The sequence below is a fragment of the Oncorhynchus gorbuscha genome, linkage group LG05, assembly GCF_021184085.1.
Source record: "Oncorhynchus gorbuscha isolate QuinsamMale2020 ecotype Even-year linkage group LG05, OgorEven_v1.0, whole genome shotgun sequence".
In the NCBI taxonomy this organism is placed as follows: domain Eukaryota; kingdom Metazoa; phylum Chordata; class Actinopteri; order Salmoniformes; family Salmonidae; genus Oncorhynchus; species Oncorhynchus gorbuscha.
Window position 1 is genome coordinate 1,671,754 of NC_060177.1, and position 19,631 is coordinate 1,691,384.

At 42.9% G+C, this 19,631-nt stretch overlaps 1 protein-coding gene across 1 annotated transcript in view; it reads right to left on the reverse strand.

The window, feature by feature from the left end:
- The window catches only part of LOC124035444 (GATOR complex protein WDR59-like), a 67,430-nt gene that overhangs the window by 34,118 nt on the left and 13,681 nt on the right, over positions 1–19,631 (reverse strand). The window contains exons 9-12 of the mRNA XM_046348891.1: positions 15,966–16,043; positions 15,608–15,764; positions 12,812–12,891; positions 12,537–12,669 (exon numbers count right to left, since the gene is read on the reverse strand). Coding sequence (XP_046204847.1) covers positions 12,537–12,669; positions 12,812–12,891; positions 15,608–15,764; positions 15,966–16,043 — 448 coding nt within the window. The remainder of the gene's footprint in view (positions 1–12,536; positions 12,670–12,811; positions 12,892–15,607; positions 15,765–15,965; positions 16,044–19,631) is intronic.

The window sequence follows — 19,631 nt, forward strand, 5'->3', positions numbered from 1 at the left end:
TACATTCCTCTGTAGTCAGGTCTATATATTCCTCTGTAGTCAGGTCTATACATTCCTCTGTAGTCAGGTCTATACATTCTGTAGTCAGGTCTCTGTAGTCAGGTCTATACATTCCTCTGTAGTCAGGTCTATACATTCCTCTGTAGTCAGGTCTATACATTCCTCTGTAGTCAGGTCTATACATTCATTACATTCCTCTGTAGTCAGGTCTATACATTCCTCTGTAGTCAGGTCTATACATTCCTCTGTTCTACTGTAGTCAGGTCTATACATTCCTCTGTTCTACTGTAGTCAGGTCTATACATTCCTCTGTTCTACTGTAGTCAGGTCTATACATTCCTCTGTTCTACTGTAGTCAGGTCTATACATTCCTCTGTTCTACTGTAGTCAGGTCTATACATTCCTCTGTTCTACTGTAGTCAGGTCTATACATTCCTCTGTTCTACTGTAGTCAGGTCTATACATTCCTCTGTAGTCAGGTCTATACATTCCTCTGTTCTACTGTAGTCAGGTCTATACATTCCTCTGTAGTCAGGTCTATACATTCCTCTGTAGTCAGGTCTATACATTCCTCTGTAGTCAGGTCTATACATTCCTCTGTTCTACTGTAGTCAGGTCTATACATTCCTCTGTTCTACTGTAGTCAGGTCTATACATTCCTCTGTTCTACTGTAGTCAGGTCTATACATTCCTCTGTAGTCAGGTCTATACATTCCTCTGTTCTACTGTAGTCAGGTCTATACATTCCTCTGTAGTCAGGTCTATACATTCCTCTGTAGTCAGGTCTATACATTCCTCTGTAGTCAGGTCTATACATTCCTCTGTAGTCAGGTCTATACATTCTGTTCTCTGTAGTCAGGTCTATACATTCCTCTGTAGTCAGGTCTATACATTCCTCTGTAGTCAGGTCTATACATTCCTCTGTAGTCAGGTCTATACATTCCTCTGTAGTCAGGTCTATACATTCCTCTGTAGTCAGGTCTATACATTCCTCTGTAGTCAGGTCTATACATTCCTCTGTAGTCAGGTCTATACATTCCTCTGTAGTCAGGTCTATACATTCCTCTGTAGTCAGGTCTATACATTCCTCTGTAGTCAGGTCTATACATTCCTCTGTAGTCAGGTCTATACATTCCTCTGTAGTCAGGTCTATACATTCCTCTGTAGTCAGGTCTATACATTCCTCTGTAGTCAGGTCTATACATTCCTCTGTAGTCAGGTCTATACATTCCTCTGTAGTCACTATATTCCTCTGTAGTCAGGTCTATACATTCCTCTGTAGTCAGGTCTATACATTTCCTCTGTAGTCAGGTCTATACATTCCTCTGTAGTCAGGTCTATACATTCCTCTGTAGTCAGGTCTATACATTCCTCTGTAGTCAGGTCTATACATTCCTCTGTAGTCAGGTCTATACATTCCTCTGTAGTCAGGTCTATACATTCCTCTGTAGTCAGGTCTATACATTCCTCTGTAGTCAGGTCTATACATTCCTCTGTAGTCAGGTCTATACATTCCTCTGTAGTCAGGTCTATACATTCCTCTGTAGTCAGGTCTATACATTCCTCTGTAGTCAGGTCTATACATTCCTCTGTAGTCAGGTCTATACATTCCTCTGTAGTCAGGTCTATACATTCCTCTGTAGTCAGGTCTATACATTCCTCTGTAGTCAGGTCTATACATTCCTCTGTAGTCAGGTCTATACATTCCTCTGTAGTCAGGTCTATACATTCCTCTGTAGTCAGGTCTATACATTCCTCTGTAGTCAGGTCTATACATTCCTCTGTAGTCAGGTCTATACATTCCTCTGTAGTCAGGTCTATACATTCCTCTGTAGTCAGGTCTATACATTCCTCTGTAGTCAGGTCTATACATTCCTCTGTAGTCAGGTCTATACATTCCTCTGTAGTCAGGTCTATACATTTCCTCTGTAGTCAGGTCTATACATTCCTCTGTAGTCAGGTCTATACATTCCTCTGTAGTCAGGTCTATACATTCCTCTGTAGTCAGGTCTATACATTCCTCTGTAGTCAGGTCTATACATTCCTCTGTAGTCAGGTCTATACATTCCTCTGTAGTCAGGTCTATACTCCTCTGTAGTCAGGTCTATACATTCTCTGTAGTCAGGTCTATACATTCCTCTGTAGTCAGGTCTATACATTCCTCTGTAGTCAGGTCTATACATTCCTCTGTAGTCAGGTCTATACATTCCTCTGTAGTCAGGTCTATACATTCCTCTGTTCTAGTCAGGTCTATACATTCCTCTGTAGTCAGGTCTATACATTCCTCTGTAGTCAGGTCTATACATTCCTCTGTAGTCAGGTCTATACATTCCTCTGTAGTCAGGTCTATACATTCCTCTGTTCTACTGTAGTCAGGTCTATACATTCCTCTGTTCTACTGTAGTCAGGTCTATACATTCCTCTGTTCTACTGTAGTCAGGTCTATACATTCCTCTGTTCTACTGTAGTCAGGTCTATACATTCCTCTGTTCTACTGTAGTCAGGTCTATACATTCCTCTGTAGTCAGGTCTATACATTCCTCTGTAGTCAGGTCTATACATTCCTCTGTAGTCAGGTCTATACATTCCTCTGTAGTCAGGTCTATACATTCCTCTGTTCTACTGTAGTCAGGTCTATACATTCCTCTGTTCTACTGTAGTCAGGTCTATACATTCCTCTGTAGTCAGGTCTATACATTCCTCTGTTCTACTGTAGTCAGGTCTATACATTCCTCTGTAGTCAGGTCTATACATTCCTCTGTAGTCAGGTCTATACATTCCTCTGTCAGGTCTATACATTCCTCTGTAGTCAGGTCTATACATTCCTCTGTTCTACTGTAGTCAGGTCTATACATTCCTCTGTAGTCAGGTCTATACATTCCTCTGTTCTACTGTAGTCAGGTCTATACATTCCTCTGTTCTATTCCTCTGTAGTCAGGTCTATACATTCCTCTGTAGTCAGGTCTATACATTCTCTGTTCTCTGTAGTCAGGTCTATACATTCCTCTGTAGTCAGGTCTATACATTCCTCTGTAGTCAGGTCTATACATTCCTCTGTAGTCAGGTCTATACATTCCTCTGTAGTCAGGTCTATACATTCCTCTGTAGTCAGGTCTATACATTCCTCTGTAGTCAGGTCTATACATTCCTCTGTAGTCAGGTCTATACATTCCTCTGTAGTCAGGTCTATACATTCTGTTCTCTGTAGTCAGGTCTATACATTCCTCTGTTCTACTGTAGTCAGGTCTATACATTCCTCTGTAGTCAGGTCTATACATTCCTCTGTAGTCAGGTCTATACATTCCTCTGTAGTCAGGTCTATACATTCCTCTGTAGTCAGGTCTATACATTCCTCTGTTCTACATTCCTCTGTAGTCAGGTCTATACATTCCTCTGTAGTCAGGTCTATACATTCCTCTGTAGTCAGGTCTATACATTCCTCTGTAGTCAGGTCTATACATTCCTCTGTAGTCAGGTCTATACATTCCTCTGTAGTCAGGTCTATACATTCCTCTGTAGTCAGGTCTATACATTCCTCTGTAGTCAGGTCTACATTCCTCTGTAGTCAGGTCTATACATTCCTCTGTAGTCAGGTCTATACATTCCTCTGTAGTCAGGTCTATACATTCCTCTGTAGTCAGGTCTATACATTCCTCTGTAGTCAGGTCTATACATTCCTCTGTAGTCAGGTCTATACATTCCTCTGTAGTCAGGTCTATACATTCCTCTGTAGTTCTACATTCCTCTGTAGTCAGGTCTATACATTCCTCTGTAGTCAGGTCTATACATTCCTCTGTTCTACTGTAGTCAGGTCTATACATTCCTCTGTTCTAGTAGTCAGGTCTATACATTCCTCTGTAGTCAGGTCTATACATTCCTCTGTAGTCAGGTCTATACATTCCTCTGTAGTCAGGTCTATACATTCCTCTGTAGTCAGGTCTATACATTCCTCTGTAGTCAGGTCTATACATTCCTCTGTAGTCAGGTCTATACATTCCTCTGTAGTCAGGTCTATACATTCCTCTGTAGTCAGGTCTATACATTCCTCTGTAGTCAGGTCTATACATTCCTCTGTAGTCAGGTCTATACATTCCTCTGTAGTCAGGTCTATACATTCCTCTGTAGTCAGGTCTATACATTCCTCCTCTGTAGTCAGGTCTATACATTCCTCTGTAGTCAGGTCTATACATTCCTCTGTAGTCAGGTCTATACATTCCTCTGTAGTCAGGTCTATACATTCCTCTGTAGTCAGGTCAGGTCTATACATTCCTCTGTAGTCAGGTCTATACATTCCTCTGTAGTCAGGTCTATACATTCCTCTGTAGTCAGGTCTATACATTCCTCTGTAGTTCTACATTCCTCTGTAGTCAGGTCTATACATTCCTCTGTTCTCTGTAGTCAGGTCTATACATTCCTCTGTAGTCAGGTCTATACATTCCTCTGTAGTCAGGTCTATACATTCCTCTGTAGTCAGGTCTATACATTCCTCTGTAGTCAGGTCTATACATTCCTCTGTAGTCAGGTCTATACATTCCTCTGTAGTCAGGTCTATACATTCCTCTGTAGTCAGGTCTATACATTCCTCTGTTCTACTGTAGTCAGGTCTATACATTCCTCCTCTGTAGTCAGGTCTATACATTCCTCTGTCAGGTCTATACATTCCTCTGTAGTCAGGTCTATACATTCCTCTGTAGTCAGGTCTATACATTCCTCTGTAGTCAGGTCTATACATTCCTCTGTAGTCAGGTCTATACATTCCTCTGTAGTCAGGTCTATACATTCCTCTGTAGTCAGGTCTATACATTCCTCTGTAGTCAGGTCTATACATTCCTCTGTAGTCAGGTCTATACATTCTGTTCTCTGTAGTCAGGTCTATACATTCCTCTGTAGTCAGGTCTATACATTCCTCTGTAGTCAGGTCTATACATTCCTCTGTAGTCAGGTCTATACATTCCTCTGTAGTCAGGTCTATACATTCCTCTGTAGTCAGGTCTATACATTCCTCTGTAGTCAGGTCTATACATTCCTCTGTAGTCAGGTCTATACATTCCTCTGTAGTCAGGTCTATACATTCCTCTGTAGTCAGGTCTATACATTCCTCTGTAGTCAGGTCTATACATTCCTCTGTAGTCAGGTCTATACATTCCTCTGTAGTCAGGTCTATACATTCCTCTGTAGTCAGGTCTATACATTCCTCTGTAGTCAGGTCTATACATTCCTCTGTAGTCAGGTCTATACATTCCTCTGTAGTCAGGTCTATACATTCCTCTGTAGTCAGGTCTATACATTCCTCTGTAGTCAGGTCTATACATTCCTCTGTAGTCAGGTCTATACATTCCTCTGTAGTCAGGTCTATACATTCCTCTGTAGTCAGGTCTATACATTCCTCTCTACTGTAGTCAGGTCTATACATTCCTCTGTAGTCAGGTCTATACATTCCTCTGTAGTCAGGTCTATACATTCCTCTGTAGTCAGGTCTCTGTAGTCAGGTCTATACATTCCTCTGTAGTCAGGTCTATACATTTCCTCTGTAGTCAGGTCTATACATTCCTCTTCCTCTGTAGTCAGGTCTATACATTCCTCTGTAGTCAGGTCTATACATTTCCTCTGTAGTCAGGTCTATACATTCCTCTGTTCTACATTCCTCTGTAGTCAGGTCTATACATTCCTCTGTAGTCAGGTCTATACATTCCTCTGTAGTCAGGTCTATACATTCCTCTGTCAGGTCTATTCCTCTGTAGTCAGGTCTATACATTCCTCTGTTCTACTGTAGTCAGGTCTATACATTCCTCTGTAGTCAGGTCTATACATTTCTGTTCTACTGTAGTCAGGTCTATACATTCCTCTGTTCTCTGTAGTCAGGTCATACATTCCTCTGTAGTCAGGTCTATACATTCCTCTGTAGTCAGGTCTATACATTCCTCTGTAGTCAGGTCTATACATTCCTCTGTAGTCAGGTCTATACATTCCTCCTCTGTAGTCAGGTCTATACATTCCTCTGTTCTACTGTAGTCAGGTCTATACATTCCTCTGTTCTACTGTCAGGTCTATACATTCCTCTGTAGTCAGGTCTATACATTCCTCTGTTCTACTGTAGTCAGGTCTATACATTCCTCTGTTCTATACATTCCTCTGTAGTCAGGTCTATACATTCCTCTGTTCTACTGTAGTCAGGTCTATACATTCCTCTGTAGTCAGGTCTATACATTCCTCTGTAGTCAGGTCTATACATTCCTCTGTTCATTACTGTAGTCAGGTCTATACATTTCTGTTCTACTGTAGTCAGGTCTATACATTCCTCTGTTCTACTGTAGTCAGGTCTATACATTCCTCTGTAGTCAGGTCTATACATTCCTCTGTAGTCAGGTCTATACATTCCTCTGTAGTCAGGTCTATACATTCCTCTGTAGTCAGGTCTATACATTCCTCTGTAGTCAGGTCTATACATTCCTCTGTTCTACTGTAGTCAGGTCTATACATTCCTCTGTTCTACTGTAGTCAGGTCTATACATTCCTCTGTAGTCAGGTCTATACATTCCTCTGTAGTCAGGTCTACATTCCTCTGTAGTCAGGTCTATACATTCCTCTGTAGTCAGGTCTATACATTCCTCTGTAGTCAGGTCTATACATTCCTCTGTCTATACATTCCTCTGTAGTCAGGTCTATACATTCCTCTGTAGTCAGGTCTATACATTCCTCTGTAGTCAGGTCTATACATTTCTGTTCTCTGTAGTCAGGTCTATACATTTCCTCTGTAGTCAGGTCTATACATTCCTCTGTAGTCAGGTCTATACATTCCTCTGTAGTCAGGTCTATACATTCCTCTGTTCTACTGTAGTCAGGTCTATACATTCTCTCTGTCAGGTCTATTCCTCTGTAGTCAGGTCTATAGGTCTATACATTCCTCTGTAGTCAGGTCTATACATTCCTCTGTAGTCAGGTCTATACATTCCTCTGTAGTCAGGTCTATACATTCCTCTGTAGTCAGGTCTATACATTCCTCTGTAGTCAGGTCTATACATTCCTCTGTAGTCAGGTCTATACATTCCTCTGTAGTCAGGTCTATACATTCCTCTGTAGTCAGGTCTATACATTCCTCTGTAGTCAGGTCTATACATTCCTCTGTAGTCAGGTCTATACATTCCTCTGTAGTCAGGTCTATACATTCCTCTGTAGTCAGGTCTATACATTCCTCTGTAGTCAGGTCTATACATTCCTCTGTAGTCAGGTCTATACATTCCTCTGTAGTCAGGTCTATACATTCCTCTGTAGTCAGGTCTATACATTCCTCTGTTCTACATTCCTCTGTAGTGTCAGGTCTATACATTCCTCTAGTTCCTCTGTAGTCAGGTCTATACATTCCTCTGTAGTCAGGTCTATACATTCCTCTGTTCTACTGTAGTCAGGTCTATACATTCCTCTGTTCTCTGTAGTCAGGTCTATACATTCTACTGTAGTCAGGTCTATACATTCCTCTGTAGTCAGGTCTATACATTTCCTCTGTAGTCAGGTCTATACATTCCTCTGTAGTCAGGTCTATACATTCCTCTGTAGTCAGGTCTATACATTCCTCTGTTCTACTGTAGTCAGGTCTATACATTCCTCTGTTCTACTGTAGTCAGGTCTATACATTCCTCTGTAGTCAGGTCTATACATTCCTCTGTAGTCAGGTCTATACATTCCTCTGTAGTCAGGTCTATACATTCCTCTGTAGTCAGGTCTATACATTCCTCTGTAGTCAGGTCTATACATTCCTCTGTAGTCAGGTCTATACATTCCTCTGTAGTCAGGTCTATACATTCCTCTGTAGTCAGGTCTATACATTCCTCTGTTCTCTGTAGTCAGGTCTATACATTCCTCTGTAGTCAGGTCTATACATTCCTCTGTAGTCAGGTCTATACATTCCTCTGTAGTCAGGTCTATACATTCCTCTGTAGTCAGGTCTATACATTCCTCTGTAGTCAGGTCTATACATTCCTCTGTAGTCAGGTCTATACATTCCTCTGTAGTCAGGTCTATACATTCCTCTGTAGTCAGGTCTATACATTCCTCTGTAGTCAGGTCTATACATTCCTCTGTAGTCAGGTCTATACATTCCTCTGTAGTCAGGTCTATACATTCCTCTGTAGTCAGGTCTATACATTCCTCTGTAGTGTTACATTCCTCTGTAGTCAGGTCTATACATTCCTCTGTAGTCAGGTCTATACATTCCTCTGTAGTCAGGTCTATACATTCCTCTGTAGTCAGGTCTATACATTCCTCTGTAGTCAGGTCTATACATTCCTCTGTAGTCAGGTCTATACATTCCTCTGTAGTCAGGTCTATACATTCCTCTGTAGTTCTACTGTAGTCAGGTCTATACATTCCTCTGTAGTCAGGTCTCTGTAGTCAGGTCTATACATTCCTCTGTAGTCAGGTCTATACATTCCTCTGTAGTCAGGTCTATACATTCCTCTGTAGTCAGGTCTATACATTCCTCTGTAGTCAGGTCTATACATTCCTCTGTAGTCAGGTCTATACATTCCTCTGTTCTACTGTAGTCAGGTCTATACATTCCTCTGTTCTACTGTAGTCAGGTCTATACATTCCTCTGTAGTCAGGTCTATACATTCCTCTGTAGTCAGGTCTATACATTCCTCTGTAGTCAGGTCTATACATTCCTCTGTAGTCAGGTCTATACATTCCTCTGTAGTCAGGTCTATACATTCCTCTGTAGTCAGGTCTATACATTCCTCTGTTCTACTGTAGTCAGGTCTATACATTCCTCTGTTCTACTGTAGTCAGGTCTATACATTCCTCTGTAGTCAGGTCTATACATTCCTCTGTTCTACTGTAGTCAGGTCTATACATTCCTCTGTAGTCAGGTCTATACATTCCTCTGTTCTACTGTAGTCAGGTCTATACATTCCTCTGTTCTACTGTAGTCAGGTCTATACATTCCTCTGTTCTACTGTAGTCAGGTCTATACATTCCTCTGTAGTCAGGTCTATACATTCCTCTGTAGTCAGGTCTATACATTCCTCTGTAGTCAGGTCTATACATTCCTCTGTAGTCAGGTCTATACATTCCTCTGTAGTCAGGTCTATACATTCCTCTGTAGTCAGGTCTATACATTCCTCTGTTCTACTGTAGTCAGGTCTATACATTCCTCTGTTCTACTGTAGTCAGGTCTATACATTCCTCTGTTCTACTGTAGTCAGGTCTATACATTCCTCTGTAGTCAGGTCTATACATTCCTCTGTAGTCAGGTCTATACATTCCTCTGTAGTCAGGTCTATACATTCCTCTGTAGTCAGGTCTATACATTCCTCTGTAGTCAGGTCTATACATTCCTCTGTAGTCAGGTCTATACATTCCTCTGTAGTCAGGTCTATACATTCCTCTGTAGTCAGGTCTATACATTCCTCTGTAGTCAGGTCTATACATTCTGTAGTCAGGTCTCTGTAGTCAGGTCTATACATTCTGTAGTCAGGTCTATACATTCCTCTGTAGTCAGGTCTATACATTCCTCTGTAGTCAGGTCTATACATTCCTCTGTAGTCAGGTCTATACATTCCTCTGTAGTCAGGTCTATACATTCCTCTGTAGTCAGGTCTATACATTCCTCTGTAGTCAGGTCTATACATTCCTCTGTAGTCAGGTCTATACATTCCCTCTGTAGTCAGGTCTATACATTTCCTCTGTAGTCAGGTCTATACATTCCTCTGTTCTACTGTAGTCAGGTCTATACATTCCTCTGTTCTACTGTAGTCAGGTCTATACATTCTCTGTTCTGTAGTCAGGTCTATACATTCCTCTGTTCTACTGTAGTCAGGTCTATACATTCCTCTGTAGTCAGGTCTATACATTCCTCTGTAGTCAGGTCTACATTCCTCTGTAGTCAGGTCTATACATTCCTCTGTAGTCAGGTCTATACATTCCTCTGTAGTCAGGTCTATACATTCCTCTGTTCTACTGTAGTCAGGTCTATACATTCCTCTGTTCTACTGTAGTCAGGTCTATACATTCCTCTGTTCTCTGTAGTCAGGTCTATACATTCCTCTGTAGTCAGGTCTATACATTCCTCTGTAGTCAGGTCTATACATTCCTCCTACATTCCTCTGTAGTCAGGTCTATACATTCCTCTGTAGTCAGGTCTATACATTCCTCTGTAGTCAGGTCTATACATTCCTCTGTAGTCAGGTCTATACATTCCTCTGTAGTCAGGTCTATACATTCCTCTGTTCTCTGTAGTCAGGTCTATACATTCCTCTGTAGTCAGGTCTATACATTCCTCTGTAGTCAGGTCTATACATTCCTCTGTAGTCAGGTCTATACATTCCTCTGTAGTCAGGTCTGTAGTCAGGTCTATACATTCCATGTTCTCTGTAGTCAGGTCTATACATTCCTCTGTAGTCAGGTCTATACATTCCTCTGTAGTCAGGTCTATACATTCCTCTGTAGTCAGGTCTATACATTCCTCTGTAGTCAGGTCTATACATTCCTCTGTAGTCAGGTCTATACATTCCTCTGTAGTCAGGTCTCTGTAGTCAGGTCTATACATTCCTCCTCTGTAGTCAGGTCTATACATTCCTCTGTAGTCAGGTCTATACATTCCTCTGTTCTTCTGTAGTCAGGTCTATACATTCCTCTGTAGTCAGGTCTATACATTCCTCTGTAGTCAGGTCTATACATTCCTCTGTAGTCAGGTCTATACATTCCTCTGTAGTCAGGTCTATACATTCCTCTGTAGTCAGGTCTATACATTCCTCTGTAGTCAGGTCTATACATTCCTCTGTAGTCAGGTCTATACATTCCTCTGTAGTCAGGTCTATACATTCCTCTGTAGTCAGGTCTATACATTCCTCTGTAGTCAGGTCTATACATTCCTCTGTAGTCAGGTCTTACATTCCTCTGTAGTCAGGTCTATACATTCCTCTGTAGTCAGGTCTATACATTTCCTCTGTAGTCAGGTCTATACATTCCTCTGTAGTCAGGTCTATACATTCCTCTGTAGTCAGGTCTATACATTCCTCTGTAGTCAGGTCTATACATTCCTCTGTAGTCAGGTCTATACATTCCTCTGTAGTCAGGTCTATACATTCCTCTGTAGTCAGGTCTATACATTCCTCTGTAGTCAGGTCTATACATTCCTCTGTAGTCAGGTCTATACATTCCTCTGTAGTCAGGTCTATACATTCCTCTGTAGTCAGGTCTATACATTCCTCTGTAGTCAGGTCTATACATTCCTCTGTAGTCAGGTCTATACATTCCTCTGTAGTCAGGTCTATACATTCCTCTGTAGTCAGGTCTATACATTCCTCTGTAGTCAGGTCTATACATTCCTCTGTAGTCAGGTCTATACATTCCTCTGTAGTTCTATACATTCCTCTGTAGTCAGGTCTATACATTCCTCTACATTCCTCTGTAGTCAGGTCTATACATTCCTCTGTAGTCAGGTCTATACATTCCTCTGTAGTCAGGTCTATACATTCCTCTGTTCTACTGTAGTCAGGTCTATTACATTCCTCTGTAGTCAGGTCTATACATTCCTCTGTAGTCAGGTCTATACATTCCTCTGTAGTCAGGTCTATACATTCCTCTGTAGTCAGGTCTATACATTCCTCTGTAGTCAGGTCTATACATTCCTCTGTAGTCAGGTCTATACATTCCTCTGTAGTCAGGTCTATACATTCCTCTGTAGTCAGGTCTATACATTCCTCTGTAGTCAGGTCTATACATTCCTCTGTAGTCAGGTCTATACATTCCTCTGTCAGGTCTATACATTCCTCTGTAGTCAGGTCTATACATTCCTCTGTTCTACTGTAGTCAGGTCTATACATTCCTCTGTAGTCAGGTCTATACATTCCTCTGTAGTCAGGTCTATACATTTCCTCTGTAGTCAGGTCTATACATTCCTCTGTTCTATACATTCCTCTGTAGTCAGGTCTATACATTCCTCTGTAGTCAGGTCTATACATTCCTCTGTAGTCAGGTCTATACATTCCTCTGTAGTCAGGTCTATACATTCCTCTGTAGTCAGGTCTATACATTCATTCCTCTGTAGTCAGGTCTATACATTCCTCTGTAGTCAGGTCTATACATTCCTCTGTAGTCAGGTCTATACATTCCTCTGTAGTCAGGTCTATACATTCCTCTGTAGTCAGGTCTATACATTCCTCTGTAGTCAGGTCTATACATTCCTCTGTTCTACTGTAGTCAGGTCTATACATTCCTCTGTTCTACTGTAGTCAGGTCTATACATTCCTCTGTTCTACTGTAGTCAGGTCTATACATTCCTCTGTTCTACTGTAGTCAGAAAAATCATTTTGAACGGTCATCGGGAACTCTGGCCTCTTTCTCGACCCCCGACTATCCGACCTGAAGGGCACCGCCGTCATAATTTAACCTCCAAGTTCCCCAGTTGTCTTGAAAGCACCATTAGGTTCATCGTTTAGCTAGCTAGCATGTCTAAACCAAAGGCCACTTCGCCAGATGATCACATGACCCATCAAGTTAGGCAGGCGGGCGTTGATTGCGGCCATGCCGCCCCTCACCCTGCAGGTGTTCGGCTGGCAGGCCACAGCTGTGTATGGTGGGTTCAGGGTCCTGAGAGGGAAGGCTCTTCTCTGACTCGGTAGTTAGGCTGATGCCCTCTATCGGATCCTCTACCAGGTCATTGGCACACAGCTACACAGAGAAACACAGGGAGAACATACGTGTGGAGTTAACATGAAGTCCCAAATGACACCCAGTTCCTAAATACCGCACCACTTCTGACCAGGGACACATAGAGATTTGAATAGAATATTCGATTTGACAGATTCCACACCTTCTGTAGCTGTGGATCCAGCCTCCATATTCTCAGAGTCTGGTCTCTGGACAAAGTCACCATCTGGTACTCCTTAGAAGCTAGTAGGAGACAACAAGACAGGGGAATCAGAGGACTGAACTCTATGGAGAATGAGACAGGAGAATCAGAGGACTGAACTCTATGGAGAATGAGACAGGAGAATCAGAGGACTGAACTCTATGGAGAATGAGACAGGAGAATCAGAAGGAGAATCAGAGGACTGAACTCTATGGAGAATGAGACAGGAGAATCAGAGGACTGAACTCTATGGAGAATGAGACAGGAGAATCAGAGGACTGAACTCTATGGAGAATGAGACAGGAGAATCAGAGGACTGAACTCTATGGAGAATGAGACAACGAGACAGGAGAATCAGAGGACTGAACTCTATGGAGAATGAGACAACGAGACAGGAGAATCAGAGGACTGAACTCTATGGAGAATGAGACAGGATAATCAGAGGACTGAACTCTACTATGGAGAATGAGACCAGCCATCCAGGCTGATAGAGTTATATTACCGAGGCTGGTAGAGGAAAATTACCCAGCCACCCAGGCTGGTAGAGGACTGGTATGGAGAATATTACCCAGCCACCCAGGCTGGTAGAGGTATATTACCCAGGCTGGTAGAGGTATATTACCCAGGCTGGTAGAGGTATATTACCCAGGCTGGTAGAGGTATATTACCCAGGCTGGTAGAGGTATATTACCCAGGCTGGTAGAGGTATATTACCCAGGCTGGTAGAGGTATATTACCCAGGCTGGTAGAGGTATATTACCCAGGCTGGTAGAGGTATATTACCCAGCCACCCAGGCTGGTAGAGGTATACCCAGGCTGGTTACCCAGGCTGGTAGAGGTATATTACCCAGGCTGGTAGAGGTATATTACCCAGGCTGGTAGAGGTATATTACCCAGCCACCCAGGCTGGTAGAGGTATATTACCCAGGCTGGTAGAGGTATATTACCCAGCCACCCAGGCTGGTAGAGATATATTACCCAGGCTGGTAGAGGTATATTACCCAGCCACCCAGGCTGGTAGAGGTATAATACCCAGGCTGGTAGAGGTATAATACCCAGGCTGGTAGAGATATAATACCCAGCCACCCAGGCTGGTAGAGGTATATTACCCAGCCACCCAGGCTGGTAGAGGTATATTACCCAGGCTGGTAGAGGTATATTACCCAGGCTGGTAGAGGTATATTACCCAGGCTGGTAGAGGTATATTACCCAGCCACCCAGGCTGGTAGAGGTATATTACCCAGGCTGGTAGAGGTATATTACCCAGCCACCCAGGCTGGTAGAGGTATAATACCCAGGCTGGTAGAGGTATAATACCCAGGCTGGTAGAGGTATAATACCCAGGCTGGTAGAGGTATAATACCCAGGCTGGTAGAGGTATAATACCCAGGCTGGTAGAGGTATAATACCCAGCCACCCAGGCTGGTAGAGGTATATTACCAAGCCACCCAGGCTGGTAGAGGTATATTACCCAGGCTGGTAGAGGTATATTACCCAGGCTGGTAGAGGTATATTACCCAGCCACCCAGGCTGGTAGAGGTATATTACCCAGGCTGGTAGAGGTATATTACCCAGGCTGGTAGAGGTATATTACCCAGCCACCCAGGCTGGTAGAGGTATAATACCCAGCCACCCAGGCTGGTAGAGGTATATTACCCAGGCTGGTAGAGGTATATTACCCAGCCACCCAGGCTGGTAGAGGTATAATACCCAGGCTGGTAGAGGTATATTACCCAGCCACCCAGGCTGGTAGAGGTATATTACCCAGGCTGGTAGAGGTATATTACCCAGCCACCCAGGCTGGTAGAGGTATATTACCCAGCCACCCAGGCTGGTAGAGGTATATTACCCAGGCTGGTAGAGGTATATTACCCAGGCTGGTAGAGGTATATTACCCAGGCTGGTAGAGGTATATTACCCAGCCACCCAGGCTGGTAGAGGTATATTACCCAGGCTGGTAGAGGTATATTACCCAGCCACCCAGGCTGGTAGAGGTATATTACCCAGGCTGGTAGAGGTATAATACCCAGGCTGGTAGAGGTATACCCAGCCACCCAGGCTGGTAGAGGTATAATACCCAGGCTGGTAGAGGTATAATACCCAGGCTGGTAGAGGTATAATACCCAGCCACCCAGGCTGGTAGAGGTATATTACCAAGCCACCCAGGCTGGTAGAGATATATTACCCAGCCACCCAGGCTGGTAGAGGTATATTACCCAGGCTGGTAGAGGTATATTACCCAGCCACCCAGGCTGGTAGAGGTATATTACCCAGCCACCCAGGCTGGTAGAGGTATATTACCCAGGCTGGTAGAGGTATATTACCCAGGCTGGTAGAGGTATAATACCCAGGCTGGTAGAGGTATAATACCCAGGCTGGTAGAGGTATATTACCCAGGCTGGTAGAGGTATATTACCAAGCCACCCAGGCTGGTAGAGGTATATTACCCAGGCTGGTAGAGGTATAATACCCAGGCTGGTAGAGGTATATTACCAAGCCACCCAGGCTGGTAGAGGTATATTACCCAGCCACCCAGGCTGGTAGAGGTATATTACCCAGGCTGGTAGAGGTATATTACCCAGCCACCCAGGCTGGTAGAGGTATATTACCCAGCCACCCAGGCTGGTAGAGGTATATTACCCAGGCTGGTAGAGGTATATTACCCAGGCTGGTAGAGGTATATTACCCAGGCTGGTAGAGGTATAATACCCAGGCTGGTAGAGGTATATTACCCAGGCTGGTAGAGGCCTCCTTTACCTTCTTTCTGCGGACGCCACTGGAACTCCAGCACCACGTCATCGTGTCCCACGAAGGCGTGGACGGGGCTGTTGAGGTCCAGAGCGCTCCATAGCAACAAGCTGTTCTCACGTCTCAGCTGGGGAACCATCACTGTCACCAGGCCATTGGAGAAAGGCTACACACACACACACACACACACACACACACACACACACACACACACACACACACACACACACACACACACACACACACACACACACACACACACACACACACACACACACACACACACACACACAGATATATCCCTGACACTCAGACAGATATCCACTCTTCACATGAGGAGATCTGGTGAAGGGAAGGGTCAACTCACAGTATATCTGGCCTTCCACACAGGAACCTGACAGGACAGGATGTTCAGATACTTCCTGGGCTGTCTGTAGTCCCAGAACTGCACGGAGAGATTGGAGGACGGCAACAGTAAGTACAACAGGAGAACCATAGCAAAAAGCTACGTGAATATCCTTCATACCGTAAAACTTCAATTAAAAGCCCAGGCGTTGATTTGCTTAAATCACGAAACACAACAGGCGCTTTTTAGAGACAGGCATATATTTGAGCTAGGCCTCTATTTCCTTAATGCGCACAGCTTTAGCTCATTTGCATAGTTCATTGTTTAATTCAAAGCATTTGAATCCCTGTCTTCATTTCCTGTAGTAATGTGTTATCATTTACACAGTGTAAGCAGGTTTCCATCCAACCATTTGATACCAGTAAAAGTACAAAAACTGAATGGCCGGATGGAAACCAGGTTAATTTGGCGTTAAAATTTCCAAATGTCGACAAACCTGAATACACTAGACAAAGTGGGATCTATTATACCTGAATACGAGGTGGGATCTATTATACCTGAATACACTAGACAAGGTGGGATCTATTATACCTGAATACAAGGTGGGATCTATTATACCTGAATACAAGGTGGGATCTATTATACCTGAATACAAGGTGGGATCTATTATACCTGAATACACTAGACAAGGTGGGATCTATTATACCTGAATACACTAGACAAGGTGGGATCTATTATACCTGAATACACTAGACAAGGTGGGATCTATTATACCTGAATACAAGGTGGGATCTATTATACCTAAATACACTAGACGAGGTGGGATCTATTATACCTGAATACACTAGACAAGGTGGGATCTATTATACCTGAATACAAGGTGGGATCTATTATACCTGAATACAAGGTGGGATCTATTTGACCTGAATACACTAGACAAGGTGGGATCTATTATACCTGAATACACTAGACAAGGTGGGATCTATTATACCTGAATATGAGGTGGGATCTATTAGACCTGAATACACTAGACAAGGTGGGATCTATTATACCTGAATACACTAGACAAGGTGGGATCTATTATACCTGAATACAAGGTGGGATCTATTATACCTAAATACACTAGACGAGGTGGGATCTATTATACCTGAATACACTAGACAAGGTGGGATCTATTATACCTGAATACGAGGTGGAATCTATTATACCTGAATACAAGGTGGGATCTATTATACCTGAATACAAGGTGGGATCTATTATACCTGAATACAAGGTGGGATCTATTTGACCTGAATACACTAGACAAGGTGGGATCTATTATACCTGAATACACTAGACAAGGTGGGATCTATTATACCTGAATATGAGGTGGGATCTATTAGACCTGAATACACTAGACAAGGTGGGATCTATTAGACCTGAATGCACTAGACAAGGTGGGATCTATTATACCTGAATACACTAGACAAGGTGGGATCTATTATACCTGAATGCACTATACAAGGTGGGATCTATTAGACCTGAATACACTAGACAAGGTGGGATCTATTAGACCTGAATACACTAGACAAGGTGGGATCTATTATACCTGAATACACTAGACAAGGTGGGATCTATTATACCTGAATACACTAGACAAGGTGGGATCTATTATACCTGACTACGAGGTGGGATCTATTATACCTGAATACACTAGACAAGGTGGGATCTATTATACCTGAATACACTAGACAAGGTGGGATCTATTATACCTGAATACACTAGACAAGGTGGGATCTATTATACCTGAATACACTAGACAAGGTGGGATCTATTATACCTGAATACACTAGACAAGGTGGGATCTATTATACCTGAATACACTAGACAAGGTGGGATCTATTATACCTGAATACACCAGACAAGGTGGGATCTATTATACCTGAATACAAGGTGGGATCTATTATACCTGAATACAAGGTGGGATCTATTATACCTGAATACAAGGTGGGATCTATTATACCTGAATACAAGGTGGGATCTATTATACCTGAATACACTAGACAAGGTGGGATCTATTATACCTGAATACACTAGACAAGGTGGGATCTATTATACCTGAATACGAGGTGGGATCTATTATACCTGAATACACTAGACAAGGTGGGATCTATTATACCTGAATACAAGGTGGGATCTATTATACCTGAATACAAGGTGGGATCTATTATACCTGAATACAAGGTGGGATCTATTATACCTGAATACACTAGACAAGGTGGGATCTATTATACCTGAATACACTAGACAAGGTGGGATCTATTATACCTGAATACACTAGACAAGGTGGGATCTATTAGACCTGAATACACTAGACAAGGTGGGATCTATTATACCTGAATATGAGGTGGGATCTATTAGACCTGAATACACTAGACAAGGTGGGATCTATTATACCTGAATACAAGGTGGGATCTATTATACCTGAATACACTAGACAAGGTGGGATCTATTATACCTGAATACACTAGACAAGGTGGGATCTATTTGACCTGAATGCACTAGACAAGGTGGGATCTATTATACCTGAATACAAGGTGGGATCTATTATACCTGAATACAATAGACAAGGTGGGATCTATTAGACCTGAATACACTAGACAAGGTAGGATCTATTATACCTGAATACAAGGTGGGATCTATTAGACCTGAATACGAGGTGGGATCTATTATAACTGAATACAGTAGACAAGGTGGGATCTATTAGACCTGAATTGGATGGAAAACTAGCTTGTGTCACATTTCTTTTGTCTTAGCATGCCTCAGTTCAAAAAAATATATATTTTTCCCTAACAGAATAATTGTTCTCCTCTTTGACTGTGCATTTTCGGCAGTTCTTGCTTCCTCCACTAGGGGGCGATCGGGGGATTTCTGGGGATCTGAACATCGACTGTTTTTGTACTTGCCAATTAGCTTGCAGTTCTCAGCTGTTAGCAGCAAACGGCTCGCAGTTGATTATGTGCGCTAAAAACGGATGTTTGACAATTTGAGTCATTAAGTGAATTATTGAACATAACAAATCCAACATTAAACCTCGTAAGCAATACATGGAAATGTAATGTAATTAATGTATGGTAATATACCTCTATGATAAATGGTGACATGATAAACAATTTATTACACGGGAACAGGCGGCTTTTTGAGACTGCGTTTAATTGAAATTTTACGGTAGCCATGACGTTCTGTGGAAAGATAGGTAATTCACCCTGACGGAGTTGTCCTGACTGGACGTTCTGGGGAAAGATAGGTAATTCACCCTGACGGAGTTGTCCTGACTGGACGTTCTGGGGAAAGATAGGTAATTTACCCTGACGGAGTTGTCCTGCCTGACTGGACGTTCTGGGGAAAGATAGGTAATTCACCCTGACGGAGTTGTCCCGACTGGACGTTCTGGGGAAAGAAAGGTAATTCACCCTGACGGAGTTGTCCTGACTGGACGTTCTGGGGAAAGATAGGTAATTCACCCTGACGGAGTTGTCCTGACTGGACGTTCTGGGGAAAGATAGGTAATTTACCCTGACGGAGTTGTCCCGACTGGACGTTCTGGGGAAAGATAGGTAATTCACCCTGACGGAGTTGTCCCGACTGGACGTTCTGGGGAAAGATAGGTAATTTACCCTGACGGAGTTGTCCCGACTGGACGTTCTG